The sequence below is a fragment of the Pempheris klunzingeri genome, chromosome 18, assembly GCF_042242105.1.
Source record: "Pempheris klunzingeri isolate RE-2024b chromosome 18, fPemKlu1.hap1, whole genome shotgun sequence".
Lineage (NCBI taxonomy): Eukaryota > Metazoa > Chordata > Actinopteri > Acropomatiformes > Pempheridae > Pempheris > Pempheris klunzingeri.
This window is the reverse complement of record NC_092029.1, coordinates 2,887,550-2,904,367: the sequence shown is the minus strand read 5'-3', so window position 1 is coordinate 2,904,367 and position 16,818 is coordinate 2,887,550. Positions and strand designations below refer to the sequence as shown.

The following is a 16,818-nucleotide window of genomic DNA, read 5'->3' as shown; positions in this document are numbered from 1 at the left end:
TAACTACCTCTCCAGCAGTTTTAGCACAGTTTTAGTGGCATGCACTACAGTGTCCTACAGTGGTTATGGTGCATAATCATCACTGTTATATACTTACATACCTTTACTGGCTGTAAAAGATAGCAGGTACCCAATAAGTCCAAATAAAGATGGAAACATTCTGATTCTGAACCAGGACGACTCGTTGGCATCTGGTGGTGGAGCTAAGCAATCAGAGTTCTTGACGGTGCCCGGCAGCGGTCATTCCAGCCACCACCAGCAGAGGGAGATGAGGAGGTCTTCATCGGAGCAGGCACCGTGCACGCTGCCCACAGAGTTGCCTGAAATGCGAAGCAAATCCTTTGACTACGGGAGCTTGTCCTCATCCAGACAGGGAGAGATATATTCCAGTGCCTCTGCGATGAAGGAACGCCGGCGTGGATATCTTGTCCGACAGGTAACATAAAAATCTTTCTGCTATTCTGATTGTTTGAGTAATGGACTAGAAGTTCTAGTTGGCCAATTATGGCTTAGACACAAGATTTAGAGCTGCTGAATGTTGTTCTTTAGTTTGAGTGACTATGTACCCAGACCTACCCAAGACACCACTAGAAACTGGCACTATATCAACATTACATTGTGACATACGTTTAACAGGCTTCACTGAGTGTTTATCCGGAGGCAGTCACCCAGGAACCAGGGGCTGCTGAGATGTCCATCAAACAGGAGAGTCTGGAACATGGGGCTTGGCCTGGCTCGACAGGATCCCCACACGGCAGCGGCGATGTAGCCTGCAGAACCAAGCGAGTTGGCAGTAGCATTGGTGGTAAGCCTTGCACTACAGCACTAAAATTGTGTTTTAGCTATAAGAGTTGTTAAGATTTTGCATTGACAGATACACTAAGGTTGAATCAAGAACTCTTAGCCATTTATTAAAACTGCGGTAGCATGTTTTTGGGTCTTTCTTTACTAAATGAAATCTTTGTTCCACATTTCTGGTGCCAAAATATGGGAGTAGCATATTGGATTTCTTTTGTAGGAAAGAATTTCATTTCATACAATACATTCTTATGTTTTATGCTCAGGTGTAGGATCTCACCAACACCAACAGCACCACCAGCATCTCCTCCAGCAGAGTATCAGTGAGGACAGCCTGCAGGACGAACCTCTTTATTGCAGGTAAGAATGCAAAATACAGACAATATGGGCTAGTACTCTTTTAGCAATTGCTATAGCATGTGGTATTTTTGTAACTTGCTCAACTATTATTTATATTTCAATGAAGAAGAAGAAGCATATTTACCTATTTACCTCCCCAATAGGTCCCAGCAGCATCGCTTGCAGGCCCAGAGCTCATCGTCAGAGGGAGAACATCCAGGTCATGAGGTCATGAACAAGGAAGTCATCCAGCAGTACCAGAGTGGGCCCCCCTACCTTTCCTTCCAGCCACCAGGTCTGTTCTGGAGTCAGGAGGCCAGTCAGACACCCAGACAGCAGCTCACCCTCCAGGCCCAGCAGCAACTCCAAAAACTCCACATCAGATCACCAGGCAGTGCTGGACACCCACTCCACAAACAACAGCAGCTCCACTCCCTGCAGCAAATCCATGATCAACAGCCACATGATGGAAAGTCAGAAAATCCAAGCTCACAGATGTACCCTGCCTCTTACTCATCTCGGACCTCTCCCCTGTCCCAGCAACAACAGCAAAACTTTGTCTCTCTCTCGTCAAAGCACTCCTTACCAAGCTCCACCACCACCCCCATGCTTCTGCAGCAGATCCAGCCTGTCTTTGCCACTCAGAACCTGAGCTCCCAGGCGTCTCTGCCTGGTATGCTGGTTCCTGTGCGGATCCAAACCCACGTGCCATCGTTTGGGAGTGTTATGTATACCAGTGTTAGCCAGCTGATCGCTACCCATGGCAGTGGGGCACAAGGGGTAGGTTCGGTCAGGCAGGGCAGTTCTGACGGCAGCAACCTGTCTCCTCCGGTTGGTGTCAGTGTCAGCAAAGCACCTGGAGGAATTGGGGGAGGCATAAGTGGGACAGGCTTCAACCTAGCACACTTTCTGGGACAGACCGATGGCACAGTACCACGCTACCCTCTCTGGAAGGGTCCAGATTCACTGCCAGAGCAGCGCCTGAACACAGGAATCCCACTGTCACTAACGTCGGGCACCATATCCACCACAGACGCCTCAGGATCTGGTATCGGAGGCAGCAAGCGCATGCTTTCCCCCGCCAGCTCTCTGGAGCTCTTCATCGAGACTAAGCAGCAGAAAAGAGTGAAGGAGGAGAGGATGTATGGACAGATTGTAAAGGAGATGGGTGCCGTGGAACTGAGTGGAACTGAAAGCGGTAGCAAGTCTGAGAAGGGGCTGGTCAAAGGTCAGCGAGCCCGTCTGAAGAGTGAAGACTCCATGGATGATTCTGAAAGGATGAGCTCTTCCCCACCACTAAGTGACTTTCCCGCTGCCACAAAGATTGCCATTCCAGTGCGTTCCTCTGCCCCCCACCTCCCTGATGTACCTCGGGCTGAAAGCTTCACCCCTCCTCTACAGATCGTCACGGACCATTCCCCAGTTTCAGGTGGCCGAGACTCCCCGGAGGAGCTTGATGTGGACGATTCACTCCCAGACCCCAGCTCCAGCCCACAGTCCATGGTGTCCTCTAATGATGCAGAAGATACTGACAACACAAAGCAGCCTACACCCAGTAAAATCCCTGTCAGCATGCTGGTTCAGCTAGCTGCCAACCAAAACGCAGGATTATCCGGAGCAGTGGGCCAGACTCTGCTCCTCACGGATGTGGCTGACGTCCAGCAGCTTTTCCAGTTTCCAAGCCTGCGCACCATGAGCAGAGTCAGCTGGTGTTTCCTGAACTACACCAAACCCAACAGCACCCAAGCTGCTTTGCGTAACTCCGTCTACAGTTCATGGTGTGTAAACTCATACAACCCCAATCCTCTGAACCTGAGCACCAAGGCAGCGCTGGCCCTCCTGAGGTCCAAACAGAGGAGAAACACTGATTTAATGTATACACACGCAGCCATGTCGCCACCCAGCTCTGGAAAACTAGTGTCATCTGTAGCGTGGAAGCTGAGGTTTGATCAGGTATGCTAATTTTAAAACAGTGTTGACCTACAAAAATATGCAGAAAACAACATTTAGGTGTGCATGCATGGATGCAAATACAGAGAAACACAAGCAGAGGAAGTGTGAAAAGTAAATCTATTATCTATTATATCTAGATCTATGTCTATTATCTTTGTATACTCACGCTGCTCTTCTCGTCTCCCTTCGTCTGCTCTCGTCTTTGCAGTTGAAGCCAGAGCTGATGCCAGTTGACGTCAGTAATTTTGGGCGGAAGATGAAGGGAGTGGTGTCGTGGGACCGTTCGAAGGAGGAGCAGGTGGAGAAGGAGGTCTCCGTCAAACAGCCGGCCACCGAACCGACCCGCATTAAGATCTTTGAAGGCGGGTACGTCCAGCAAATACACACAGTCCAATCCTGCTGTTTGTCCTGGTACTGTAGATCCTCCTATGGAGACCAGTGGGGTAAAGAGCAGAAAACAGAAGGCCTATATGTGCATTAAAGGTCAACCATCAAAGGAAAAAGTCATGTGTATAAACTAACATATAAATTCAGCTTTATAAATAAGTGTATATTTAGTATTATTGTGTAATTGTTTTACAGTGATCCTCAGAATCACAGTCCATCACCATCAGTCACTTGTTTGTCAGCACAATATCTGAAAAGGAGTTTCAGTGACATCTAGTGCACATATGGCTCTTTAGTTGTGGAATAAATGGTCAGACTTGATCGGTATCTATTCTTTATCTAGCATGACGAGCTGAAACTGACAAGGCCAGAAATGTAATTCCAGACTGTTCAGATACTTTTCAAGGATCAATCAGTCAACGTACTGATAAAAACAACGTCCAAGTGTGATAGCATGTTTCTCCTCTGTCTTGTTTTTTAACAGGAATCATCTATTATAGTAAAAAAAAAAAAGGTTATGAGCTCCTTTACGCAGGCAAAAATGAACATTTAAAGTCCAAAGCAAGACTAAAACAAGAGAAAAATTAAGAGAAAGATGTCAGGATTGTATCAAGAAGTAAAAGAACAACACTCAGAGCAGTGATTTAAGATGTAACTGAATCTGCACACCTCAACTTGAAGCTCCAGAGCTGAGATGCCTTGATAGCAGAAGCCTGGTCACCTTTAATTTTTCAGCTGAGATTTAAGAGACTGAATAAGAACCTCAGATAGCTAAACTGCTCTCTGTACAGCAGCTGCTCACTCCTCACATAAATAAGACAAACGGGGCCTCAGACTCACAAAATACTGAGCTGTCTGATTACTTTTTGTCTTTTAGTCCAATCTTCAACAAACATGAACTCAGATTACCTTTGTATGAACTTTAAGGACATCTGTTTCATTATAATTAATCGGAAAATCTTCTTAGGTAAAAAAAAAAAGAAAAAGAAAGACTTATCCTTTTACAACATATTCTTTGGGCTTAATTTGTGCCTGTGAGAGTCAGGCCAAGAGCCTGAGCCTGGTAAACCCATCACAGCCTAACGACTTGAGCTGCATCGCTGTAATTGGACGTCGACTTTCATAATTCTTTCTCTCACTTTTATAGACGGGTGTGAAGTGGGATCTGCCCCCTCATTAGTTGTATTTTAAAAGTTTTTTCACGCTGTGTTTCTACTTTGAGCAACTGTAGTATTTATTTCTTTATTGTTATTAAGAGAAGTGGGACTTTTGTGCATTTGTATGTTTTATTAGATTCTTTTTATACGAATGTTACTTCACTGTATTTCATAACAAGTATCTCACTCATAATAACATAGTATTTATTATTTTTCTGAGTTTTACTGTTTAATCGTGACCACAGAGCACAACTGAAGTCTCAATCCATAAGTGCAACATGCAGCCTTTGTTGACTTTCATTTTTATTTACTCCTTCGCAACTAGAAAGGTTTTCTCCCATGCAGTGGTAGAACAGGACAGTGCAGGACAAATAACTGCTGTGAAAGTTCACTTTTCACCGATTTCTAAAAGTTCAGGAAGCTCGTGAGGAAACCTAAAGAAGACCGATGCAAAGCACTTTGTTGGCTCCAGAAGTTATCACCTGCAATGAGGCTTTTCGCTACAGACTGAAATATGTCCTTAGACTCAAGTATGGAAAACTACTGGTTTGATAGCAGTGAAGCCAAGAAGATCCTTATTATTAATCATGATGTCATTATAGTCACATAAAGCTTATTTTCCACATTGAAAACGCAGGACTTTGCACTAAAATGTGTATTAAATTGTCAAATAAAGGCTGTATGAGGGAATTAAAGCTAGAAGCCCCTGTAGTTTGAGACATTCCTACAGTATCATAATGTTTCATAGTCTTACAGTAGAGCCAGTAAGGCCAAGGTTACTGAATGGAACAGAAGGTGCAGACACTGAAACATGCAAATACACCCTTATGCACACACACACACACACACACACACACACACACACACACACACACACACACACACACACACACACACACATACAGGGAGTTATTAAATGCAGCAGACAGTGAAGTAATTCTCTTTTACTCCCAAAGGACACTTTAGCAGCAATAAGTGGATAAAAGCATACAAACAGTGCAAGCAGACACACATAAATATGCACATGCACTTACAGTATGCAAACAAGTAGATGCACAAAACACACACACACACACACACACACAGAAATCCTTGTAGACCGGATCGAAATCTTTTTGGATGAAAGAAATCCACAAAGCGAAAGTTTTGGCGGAAGAAGAAAATCTATTACTTCGCTCTGTCCCTTGAAAGTTTTAGTAGTTTTGAAAGAGAATCTGCTTTATGATCTTACCGTGTGCTGTGAATAAAATAGAATAAAACAAAATAATCATCATAATTCATTTTCATAAGTGGCCGCAGCTGTGTAAACGTCTCGGCTCAGACAAGCGTTCAGAGGTATTTCCCACTCTGCGGTGCAGTTGAAAGACAAATTTCCCCTCGTTGATGCTGGCGGACTGTTTGATGTACCTGATATTTGACCTCCTTTAACACATGAGGCCCTGAACTACCCATTACCTACTCCTCCAGCCACTGCAGACAGCACAGGAAGCTGCACCATTCACCAGACGCTTTCGCTATTTCACCTCAAAGAAAATAACGTTGTTTTTCTTTTTTTATATCACATAAAAAAAAGAGAAAAGCAACCTGAATGTGATGCCTCTGCAGCAGAGCAAAGACAGACAGCACTTACCAGCATTTGACTGGTGGTTGGTGGTAATTTCCCTCCATGACAGACAGACTCACGCAGACATGCACTGATCCTGCTGCCAAGTGTCCGCTGTTTCACTCAAAGCCTCAGTTTAGGGTTAGAAAATCATGTCTGACACTGATGTTTTTTTTAAAAAAGAAAAGCCTCTTGTAAAAGAGTAAGCGGGACTGGAATGAGGACTGTGGTTGTCTTTTTTTAGAAAAAAAAGCTCCAGCATATGGACACAAAACCCAGAGGTGGAATGCTTCATTGTTTCCCATTTTAGCTTGTGATCCCTGCAAACAAAGAAATCTCTACTCCGGTTGCATCCGTCTGTGGGTTATGACCCGGTCAGCTAAAGAGGGATTTGTCCCCCCTGTTGGAACTGAATAGTTCTTAGAGGCTCATCACAAAAAAAACATGCAAAGATTCATCTGAATATAATAATATTGGGTAGCAGACATTATATTTTCTGTCTCCTGATATATGTAATGTTAATATTATCTGTGTGTCTATCAGCCAATACTGTATCTAACAGGAAATTGCATTATAGAAATGTCTGAGGCTATTTCCCTCAGAGGGTTTATTTCTCCGCAGTAAAATGTCCCTCGCTGTGGAGATCTTGGTCACAGTTCTTTAAAGGCGCAGTGAGGGATTTTTTTTCTTCTTCTTCTTCGTCTAATCGATGGATTCACGCCGCCAAAGTCAAGCTGCGACTTTCTGTGCTGCTGTAGAAACATGGCGGAGGCGTGGTACACACTGCACCTTTAAGAAACACATTTTAAGTGTTGTCAATATTTTTAAATAAAGAATATCAATCAATACGTTATCCAGGATCAGTCGGGTTTAACTTATACAGTACTCCATGTATGTGCTGACTGAAGATACTATGGGAGGCTCATATGCAAACATATAATATGTGAATCTATGTTCACACCTTTATTTTCTTTTGCATCTTACAGAAATATTAGAAGCAGGTTTGTTTATATCTTAATCACATCATATCATATCATAGTGTTTTTAATCTGGTCTATTAGTCTGAAGTTTAACTGCATCATGTGTCCTGCACTCTTCATCCTTCCTCCACTGCAGAACAGTTTCTTTTCTCTTTTCCTTTTTGCTTTAAATTACTCGGGGAATTAGGGGGATTTGTTTTTGTCAAACTATAAGTGTTGCACCCAGAATGATGGATTTCAGGCTTCTCTCTCTCTCCCTGATGTTCAGAGAGCAGAGAAACCCTTATTCCAGCTGTATCAGAGCCGTACCACTGTGTCAGCAAACATCTATGTCCTTAGAGCATGACATGGTGGTGGTGACGACACCACCTGCAGGGCTGCTGACCCCGACCTTTGACCCCTGTGTGGAGGACAGAGAGAGAGAGACTATGAAGGCCAATAGAGAATACAACAATGGAGGAATATTTTTCATAGAAAGTGGGACTGAGGAACTTGTTTTCTGCTATGCCTTCGAATTTAGCTGAGTGTGACCAATAATGAGGGAACAAACACAATGTAATTAAATAAATAAGGTCTTGATTGCTATTGTTTTTATAATAAGTGAACTTTATTTATCATTACTGACGGTGTTGTATGATCACGTGTGCCCTCTCTTTAGAATAAACGGCCTGTATGTGCTGCTGCTCACTATTCTATCACTACACGACCTCTGTCACTGTCTTCCAGGTACAAATCCAATGAGGATTATGTCTACGTTCGTGGTCGCGGTCGGGGGAAATACATCTGCGAGGAGTGCGGCATCCGCTGCAAGAAACCCAGCATGCTGAAGAAACACATCCGAACGCACACCGACGTCCGGCCGTACGTCTGCAAGTTCTGTAACTTCGCCTTCAAAACGAAAGGTGGGCTTCTGATCTTCATATTGTGTTTGTTCATACGTCAAGATGGAAGGCAGGAGTGAGCTTTTCATGGTAGAAAATGATCATTTTAAGGTTTCAATGAAAGATTTGCTATTCAACAGAGTAGAAAAGCTTCTGAGAAACCATTCTGTTTCAACGTTTAGAGACTAATTGTATTATTTTCGAGTGTGAGCAGCTTTTTAAAAGCACATTTCTAGTAGGAGAACTCAACAGCACAGCTTCAACTGAAGAATTAAATCCTAAATTACAGACCTAAGTGATTAAATGACTGAATAAAACATGCAGAGGGGCTGTTTTCTGTAGCTGCGGTCAGAGCGGAGCCTCCATCGTATCCATCATATAGGTTGAAGACGCTGACTCGCTGATATCTGATCTTTAATAAAAAGCTGCTATCTGCCCGACAGACTCTCAAGCCTCAGCCTCCCCCTGTTGTGCAGAGTGGATGTGTCAGACATTGCTTTTAAACCAGCTGAAGCAGAGTTCAGACCACGCTGAGTAATTTTGTCATTGAATTATTGTCATTAAGTACAAATTATGTATAATTTGTAAATCGTAATTTTGTGGTGTCGCGCTTTCTTCCCCTGCTTATGTTTCCATTTCATCCTCTTCTTCTTTTTTCGCCCCGGCGTTGATGCAGCCAAACGAGCTCTGGTTTCCAGTAAGAGTAGTGGAAGGGTCATTAAATGGTGTGTGTGTGTGTGTGTGTGTGTGTGTGTGTGTGTGTGTGTGTGTTTTGCAGGAAACCTGACGAAGCACATGAAGTCTAAGGCTCATATGAAAAAGTGTCTGGAGTTGGGAGTCTCCATGTCTTCTGTGGAGGACACAGAGGCAGAGGAAGGAGGTAGGAAACACACACAGGCAAAGAAAACACACACACACACACACACACACACACACACACTAGGAACAGCAGTGACATCTTGTTGAGTGCTGCCTACAGTGTCTTCGGCTCAGGGCGGTTGTACAGCGGCAATTATTGTAATGGAAAGCAGAGCTCATCCTGACAGCCAGAGCTCATGTCGAACAACCACAGACGACACACGAGTCGCTTAAGAAACACACACACACACACACACACACACACACACACAAAAAACGTCTTCCACCATTTGTTTGGAGGCTCTTATTATATCATCACAATATTCCCACGAATTATATTTGATTTTCCCGCAAGTTACTCAGGAATTCATTTCATCCAAGTTCATCCAGGAAGCCCATCTTCCTGCTAATCAGCTGATACGGAAATAATCTCAAACGTATTCTGAGGGAGGATGTTGTGATCTGAGAGGGATGGATGTGATTTTCCCATGAAATATTCACAAATAATAAATTCTCATCATCTGTCTCCCGAGGCTGCGACTGTGTCTCAGCAGATGAGTTTAGCGTCTCGTTAATCTTTGGATGATTTGATAATGAAGCTGGAAATCTTCCTCAAGAGTTTTTTGGAGTTTACAACTTCTCCGTCCTCCTTCCCGTCTTTGGTGGTGCGTCTGTTCAGACTTAATTAGTAGTAGTATTCACTAGATCTGAGATTACTGGATGAGATGTGCTGTTATGGCGTGACGTCTGACACCTGAGTGGTAAAGGACTGTAAAATATTAACAGGATGCCAGAAATAGTTCTGTTCTGTTCTGTTAGCGGCCATTAATATAAGCTTTTACTTACATAGGTGAATGTGGACATTTAGGACTCACTGTGCTAATAAATTCACCTTCACCTCCACTAAAAACATATTTTTAGCTTTGCCAAGCTTAACCGTCACTAACAATACAACCAAGGTTTTATAGTTACATTTAATTAAATTATGTGGATTCCCTCAATAACATGATATTCATGTAATTCTATCTTTACCAACATAAGAATAATTGTTATGTCAGCTGGCTTAATGTTTAATGTGCCCTGCCTCTTATATTTCTATTTGACTTATCATTTTAACCCAAATCATGATCTTTTTCTAAACCTAACTTGGTAGTTTTTGTGCCTAAACTCAACCAAACTATGACTGAAAACTCTCTCCTGTGTCCACACTGACCTGAAGTGGAATTTATCATTATTTATACAGGGTGTAAATGTTTTTTTTTATCTTTATTAGGTTCATCTGTTGGTGCATTGCCATTAATTTACTGTCACATAACTGGTTGCCTGTAATGTAGGTGATCTAAAACTATAAACCTACAAGTCTGTCGAGATAATTACCCAAAATGTGAATCTGATATCTTTCAGTTCATTCATTGTCAGTGTTTCATCTGTCAGCAGGTGTTTCAGAATAAAAATGGAGGTTAGATCGTCTTGAGTGGATGAACGAAGCTGTTAGCATCATAATGTGCCAAAGTCTGACTGGTAGCTGCTGCTGATTTGCCACCATGTCGACCACCAAATTACATATTCCTTCACTTGACCCTGTGTGTGTTGGCTTGGTATTTAACTGGAGCATAAACCCTCACACACACACACACACACACACACACACACACACACACACACACACAGAGGGATTTTGGGGGAAAGAGAGAGCTCCAGAAATCCAGTCAGTGAGTCATGGAGACATAAACATTTGTGGTTTGTGAAAAACTGTTGTATATAAGAGACTAACTGGAAAAGTAGTCCAGCGTTAGTGGATCTGATTTCCGATCAAAGCAGTCGGTTAAATACAATTTATTAACTCCAAACGCCTCCAGCTTCTTTACACTGGAGGACGTCCAAATAAGAAGGATTGAAAAAAAAAAAAGAGTTGAGGAGAAAATTTGAATCCTATAAATCCAGATTTTGATCTCTGGCCAGGTGAAACCATGAGACAGGTCAGGATCCAGGCCTTCATCAGCTTTGACTCTGTTCTCTGAGGAGTCATGACAACAAACTGATGAAGTCAGACACAAAGTGATGGTTGCCAACAGTAACTTAGCTGCTGCTGTACAACGAGTCCATCCTGCAGAAAGAGTTCAGTCTCACATAACTTTGTTTTAATGTTTGTTGGTTTGAGCAGCGTCTAAACGCTTCCTGTTACCTCACAGGTGTTCATACAAGCTGCTCTTCTCCTTCTTCTTCTTCTTCTTCTGTTTGGTGTCCTCTACTTCCACTTCCTGTTTCTTCTTCCTCTTCCGCTTCCTCTGCTTTGTCTTTTCCTCTCTTTTCTTTTAATCTTCTACTGCATCGTCCACTTTTCTTTCCTTTTCTGCTCCTCACAATTCCCCTGCTTTCATTTTTCCTCCTCTTCCTCGACTCATCATCTTCCTCTTCTGCTCCTTTGCTCTTCCTTTTCCTCTACTTTCTTTTTTCTTCTCCCTCTTCCTTTTCCTCCTACCCCTTCTTCTTCTTTCTTCTTCCTCTCTCCTACTCTACTACCACTACTTCTTCTTCCTCTTCGGCTTCCTCTACTTTCTCACTTCCCTCCTCTTTTTCTACCACCTCCTCTTCTTCATTTTCTCCTCTTGCCTTTCTCCCACTTTTTCACCTCTCCTTTGTCTTCCTTTTTCTCCTCACCTTCTTCCCCTTCTTCCTCCTCTTCCTCCTCTCCCTCTCCTTCTTCCTATCCTCTCTGTCCCTCCTCCTCCTCCTCTTCCTCCTCCTCCTCCTCTAACAGATGTCGGAGAGGAAGGCCAGAGGTCTGAAAAGATTTCCAGAGGCGCCGTAGCGGAGCACCAGTTCTCAGACGCCGATGACTCAGAGGGCGGAGAGGAAGACGGCGATGAGGTGGATGATGAAGATGATGAAGAGGACGACTATGATGGCGACTCCACCCCAAAGACTCGTTCGCGCTCCACCAGCCCGCAGCCTTACGGCCTGCCCTCCATGTCCATCACGGCTGTGGCCTCCTCCCACCCTGCTCCTCACCTCCCCCATCACTCAGCGTCGGACCTCCTGGGCGGCGCCGGCAAGCCTCCGCTCTTCGGCTACTTCACCACCGTGCCGAGCATCCAGATCACGCCGCAGGCTCCGCCCAGCGACCCGGCCGGGCGGGTCGGTCAGACGGAGCACCACCGAGGTCTGCAGAGGGCGCTGGGCAACAGGCTGCTGGCTCCACCCTCCTCCTCCTCCATGGATGAAGACCTCCCCGTGCCCTCCCCAGACCTCTCCTCCCCCTCCTCCCGCCTCTCCTCCCCAGGGCTTGACCACTCCGGCTGCCCGTCCCCCATCTCCCCTTCCTCCTCACCATCAGCCCGCCGATATCTCTCCCCACGTCGTGACCTCTCACCCCGCGCCGGACACCTCTCACCCCGGCGGGACATCTCTCCTCTGCGTCACATCTCCCCCAAGAGGGACCTGGGAGGTGCAGGAGGATACCGACGAGAACTCTCCCCCAGGAGGGGACACCTCTCGCTGTTCTCCCCTCTCTCTCGGCCCACCTCTCCAGCAGGGAGAGACTACAAGCGTGACCTGTCACCACGAGGCCGCCACAGGGGGATGATCCGGCCTGTTTCTCCTCGCCGAGGCCTCCACCATCAAAGGTGAGTGGAGGGGGGGAGGAGGGAGATCTGACTGAGCCTTTATTAAGTCCTGCAAAATCAGCAACGTCCAAATTAGAAGCAGTAAAAAGTTTTACACCTTTGAGATCCAGTCTGTTGTATATTTATTCTGCATTTGACACCGGTGCCCTTTAAAGTGCCCATGCTCAGTTATTAGATACACAGGTAGAATCAGGTAAAGACAACTGAAAGATAAAATAAAATAAGAACAAGGCAACACACTCACAATATGCAATAAGTCAAATCTTGCACCCACACTCAACTCAAGAAATAAGAAGAATAAAATGTTGACTCTCTTTAACAAATCAGTGCTGAGGTGAACAGTGTGCATGTCAAACCGTCACAGCAGGACTTTAACTTGTAATCACATGTTTTTATTAAGTTTAATTAAGGAAGGTTTTACACTTGGTGAAGCTTTAATGTGACGCTCCTCTGTGTTTGTGCGACCACCAGCCAGCAGAGCGGATCACGATGCCTCCGGCCGAGTCACCAGGCTGGGGTGTCGGTCCAGGCGGAGCTGGGCCCTCTGGGATGTCGCGGAAGCAGCACGGAGATGGAGACGGTACGAGACGGTCGAGACGGTCTAAACATGTTTACTCTGCTTTTTATCTTCCGCCAGCTTCTCTTTTTTTTGGTTTCTGCTGTAGGTTTCCAACACGTTTACAGCTGCAGCAGACACCTCTGCACTTTGGCTCACTCAAGTGGCTGCATGACATAATTGAATGTTTCCAGACTACATTAGCCAGTTGACCCCAGTTTCATAGAGTTAAGCTTAAGTGGGAGGAAGAAAGACAAGCCTGCGAGCAGAGTTTTATTTGGAAAGTGAACCTTGAGTGTCTTTGTTAGCAGGATGAACTTCTCACCTCCACTTTAGAGGGTTTGTGCTGGTAAAACTGGTCTAGTTTTTCATAACAGAGTAGAAACATCTCAGTAATTAGGGTTTTGTTTACCTCCCTCGACGCCACGTATATAGAAAACATTCACATTTAGGTGCTTTAACCTCGATCCGCTAAACGTTCTGCTGCTCTGAGAGTGAATGTGAGCGATGGAAGAAAGAAGAGAAAAGAGGGAGCAGAGAGAGAAACTCTCCGAGCAGAAAAGTGTCTGGCAGGCGGAGCAGAAACATTCAGAGAGGATGAGGGAATAAAGAGGGGAGTCAGATAGACGGAGTGTGTCGGAGAGAGGGATGATTGGGGCTGCTGGGTTTTGGTGGTAATAGGATCTTGGCTGGCGGCGGTGTGGTTAATAACGCGGCTGTTTTTCTTCTTAAGAGCCCGTCTTCAAACTCCCGGTTCGAGCTGCTGGTCCCACTTAAACAAAGCGTGAAGCAGAGAGAGAGACAGGCGCGGCTGTGATAGCCGGTCGTTCTTCACGTGATCGATTAATGTTTTATCAGCCGTTATTCAGGCACTAGATGTTTGACTGAGCTTTCATGCTTTGTATTTGTTTTCCACCCAGCACCTGCTGTAAGACACAACTGCACGTCTCTCCTTTTGTACTTTTCATCATTTATTTTGTCACATAATATTTGGTTTTCCAGCCGAAGCCTCGAATGTGTGTTTATAGTAACTAGTTTTTTTTGTGGGTTTGTGCTCGGACAGAAAATTTAAATGTAGGTTTAATGTTTTTTAATAAAAACGAACGAAAAAGTTTGTTGAAGGAGAAACTGAACTCAAGTCGTGGGTTCGTGATTGAGCCCGCGGACGATGGCGTGTTTTCATGGTCGTCCTCCATCTTGTGTTTCTAGGAGCATTGTCCGGGCTCACCGTTGTCAGGGGAACGGGACCAGTGCGGTAGCCGTGGTAACCAGTCCAGCCCACCTCACCAAGTCCTGTTCAGCCATCTTCCTCTCCATTCCCAACTCCAGGTATTTCATCTTTATATAACTGATTATTTATTTCCTTCACTTCGTATTTCCTCTTGTGTCTGTGTTTGAATATATTATCTTTAGTTCATTTGTTTAAATTTTCATTTTATTTTGCATATAGCATATTTTTTACATTACTTTTTATTTGATCATATTTTGTACTTTATTTTATTTTATACAATTTTCATAGATTTTTTGTTTGTTTTTGTTAAGTTTTTTAACTATTTTATATATTTTAATCTTTAATTTATCCTGTAAGGCACTTTATAAATACAGAAGGGTGTGTTAAATAAACTTTATTACCTATATTATTATTATTATCATCATTATTATTATTATCATCATTATTATTATTATTATTATTAGAAGTTTAAAACCATTTTGCAGGCGTGTTGGAACAGGTCATTCCAAATAAAATAAATGCACAGATATAAAAGTGATGTATTTTACATATATTATGCTGCATCCACTTAAATATAAAAGAAAAAAGACTAAAAAATAATATAATATAATAATAAAAAAAAATACTGTATAATAAAAAGACTAAAACCAACTTCCCCATCTTGTGTCACTCAGCCCGAAGTGCATTGGTTCCTACCTGCTAATCTTTAAAAACAGTTTATAAATATTTAGTTTCATCTTCATCTGTAGCGTTCAATAATTTCCTAAAACAGCTGCTCAAGTTTTTATCAGATGTTACTCAGACAGGAGGGAATAGTGAATTTGGACGTGCACGGGGACTATTTCCTGTAGCGGATGAAGCCATGTTTTGTGCTCTAGTGAGCTCTGTGGCACAAAGGAAGATGATATATCAGACTTGAACACACACACACACACACACACACACACCTTTCAGTAGACGCACTGACTGTTGGTTTTGGTCTTTTCATGGGATTTGTTTAGAAGAAGTTCCTTAACATGAGATTCAAACTAAAATGTTGATTTCAGGTGCGTTCTCCGTTCCCAATGATCCCCATCGGAGGGATCCAGATGGTACACTCCGTCCCCACGTCCGTCACCACGCCTCTGGCCCAGCGGGGGGCCAAGCAGGCTGCGTCCCGCCTGGTGCTGCAGAAGAGCACGTCGGAGGACTCCACCACCAGCGAGGCCGCCTCTCCTCATTTCACCTCCTTCGCCGAGAGGGGAGCTCAGGGAGGAGGAGCAGCAGGAGGAGGAGGAGGAGGAGGCGAAAGGCTGAGGGAGTCGACTTTACCTCACCCCTCATCACAGGAGAGGGAGGGAGGAGGAGTGAGGCAGGAGCAGGAGGAGAGCATCCACACCTGCACCAAGGCCATCGCCTCGCTCTGCATCGACTCCGAGGAGCTCGCTGAGAGAGGAGGAGGAGGAGGGGGAGGAGGAGGAGGCAGAGCTTCCTCCTCTTCTTCTGCGTCGCCCCACGACTCCCAACAGCAGCAGCAGCGCTCGCCATCCATCTCCATGTCGCCGCCATCTCCTCACCCTTCACCATCTCCACCACAAGGTCCCGGGATTCAGCACTTTAGCGGCCAGGAGCTCAGGCCCCCTTACCCATCGATCCCCGCCTCCCCCTCTTCCTCCTCCTCCTCCTCCTCCTCCTCCCCTCACCCTCCCAGCCCCGGATGTGAAACCCTCCAGCCTTCAGCAGCGTCCAAACCTCTCAAGCTGGAGAGAGACAGGGAGGCAGAAAGCACAAAGAGAAGCAAAGACGTGTCGTAGGGCTGCAGAAGAAGAACAAGAGGAGGAGAAACGATGGTTTTGGGGTTTTTTGTTTTGTTTTTGGATAATAGGAAGGGATGAAGTGCAACAGAGAGAGAAAAATGACTTTTGCACACTTTACACACATATTCTTCTACTTCAGTAGTAGTAGTATACACACACACACACTCTCTCTCTTACACACACACACACACACACACACACACACAAATACATTGCAAAGAAAACAAAGAAAAACAGCTCTTGTCAAAAAAAGACTACAACACACATGGACTTGAGTTTTAATGTATGTGCGGAGCAGGCTGCTCTCAGAGACGTTCTTATTTAAAGACTTTTAAAGAGGTTCTGCATACGGTTACACATGTACGTTAACTCCCACCAACACATGAGCCCGACCAAAATCTGCTAAAAAACAAGGACTCTGTTGAAGCGGTACGAAAAAAAAACAACAAAAAAAAATCCAACAGCTATGTGTGTGCCTTTTCTTTCATCTTTTCTGATTGTCTTTTTTTTTTTTTTGTTGCTTATATTCTTATAAGCAAACGAAGCAGGAAGGTAAATGTAAATACAATACTATCACGTTTTGCGTATCAGCTTTGTAATAAATGCAACCCCCCCTCCCCTCTTCCTCCCTCTTCCTCCCTCTTCCTCCTCTT

At 44.4% G+C, this 16,818-nt stretch overlaps 1 protein-coding gene across 1 annotated transcript in view; it reads left to right on the top strand.

Moving 5' to 3' along the window:
- hivep2a (HIVEP zinc finger 2a) overlaps window positions 1–16,573 on the top strand; it is an 85,361-nt gene extending 68,788 nt beyond the window's left edge. The window contains exons 6-16 of the mRNA XM_070849171.1: window positions 176–436; window positions 637–805; window positions 1,065–1,158; window positions 1,302–3,090; window positions 3,299–3,456; window positions 7,944–8,119; window positions 8,877–8,978; window positions 11,718–12,582; window positions 13,054–13,162; window positions 14,348–14,467; window positions 15,416–16,573. Coding sequence (XP_070705272.1) covers window positions 176–436; window positions 637–805; window positions 1,065–1,158; window positions 1,302–3,090; window positions 3,299–3,456; window positions 7,944–8,119; window positions 8,877–8,978; window positions 11,718–12,582; window positions 13,054–13,162; window positions 14,348–14,467; window positions 15,416–16,162 — 4,590 coding nt within the window. The 3' untranslated portion in view covers window positions 16,163–16,573. The remainder of the gene's footprint in view (window positions 1–175; window positions 437–636; window positions 806–1,064; window positions 1,159–1,301; window positions 3,091–3,298; window positions 3,457–7,943; window positions 8,120–8,876; window positions 8,979–11,717; window positions 12,583–13,053; window positions 13,163–14,347; window positions 14,468–15,415) is intronic.
- Window positions 16,574–16,818: the final 245 nt, after the last annotated feature.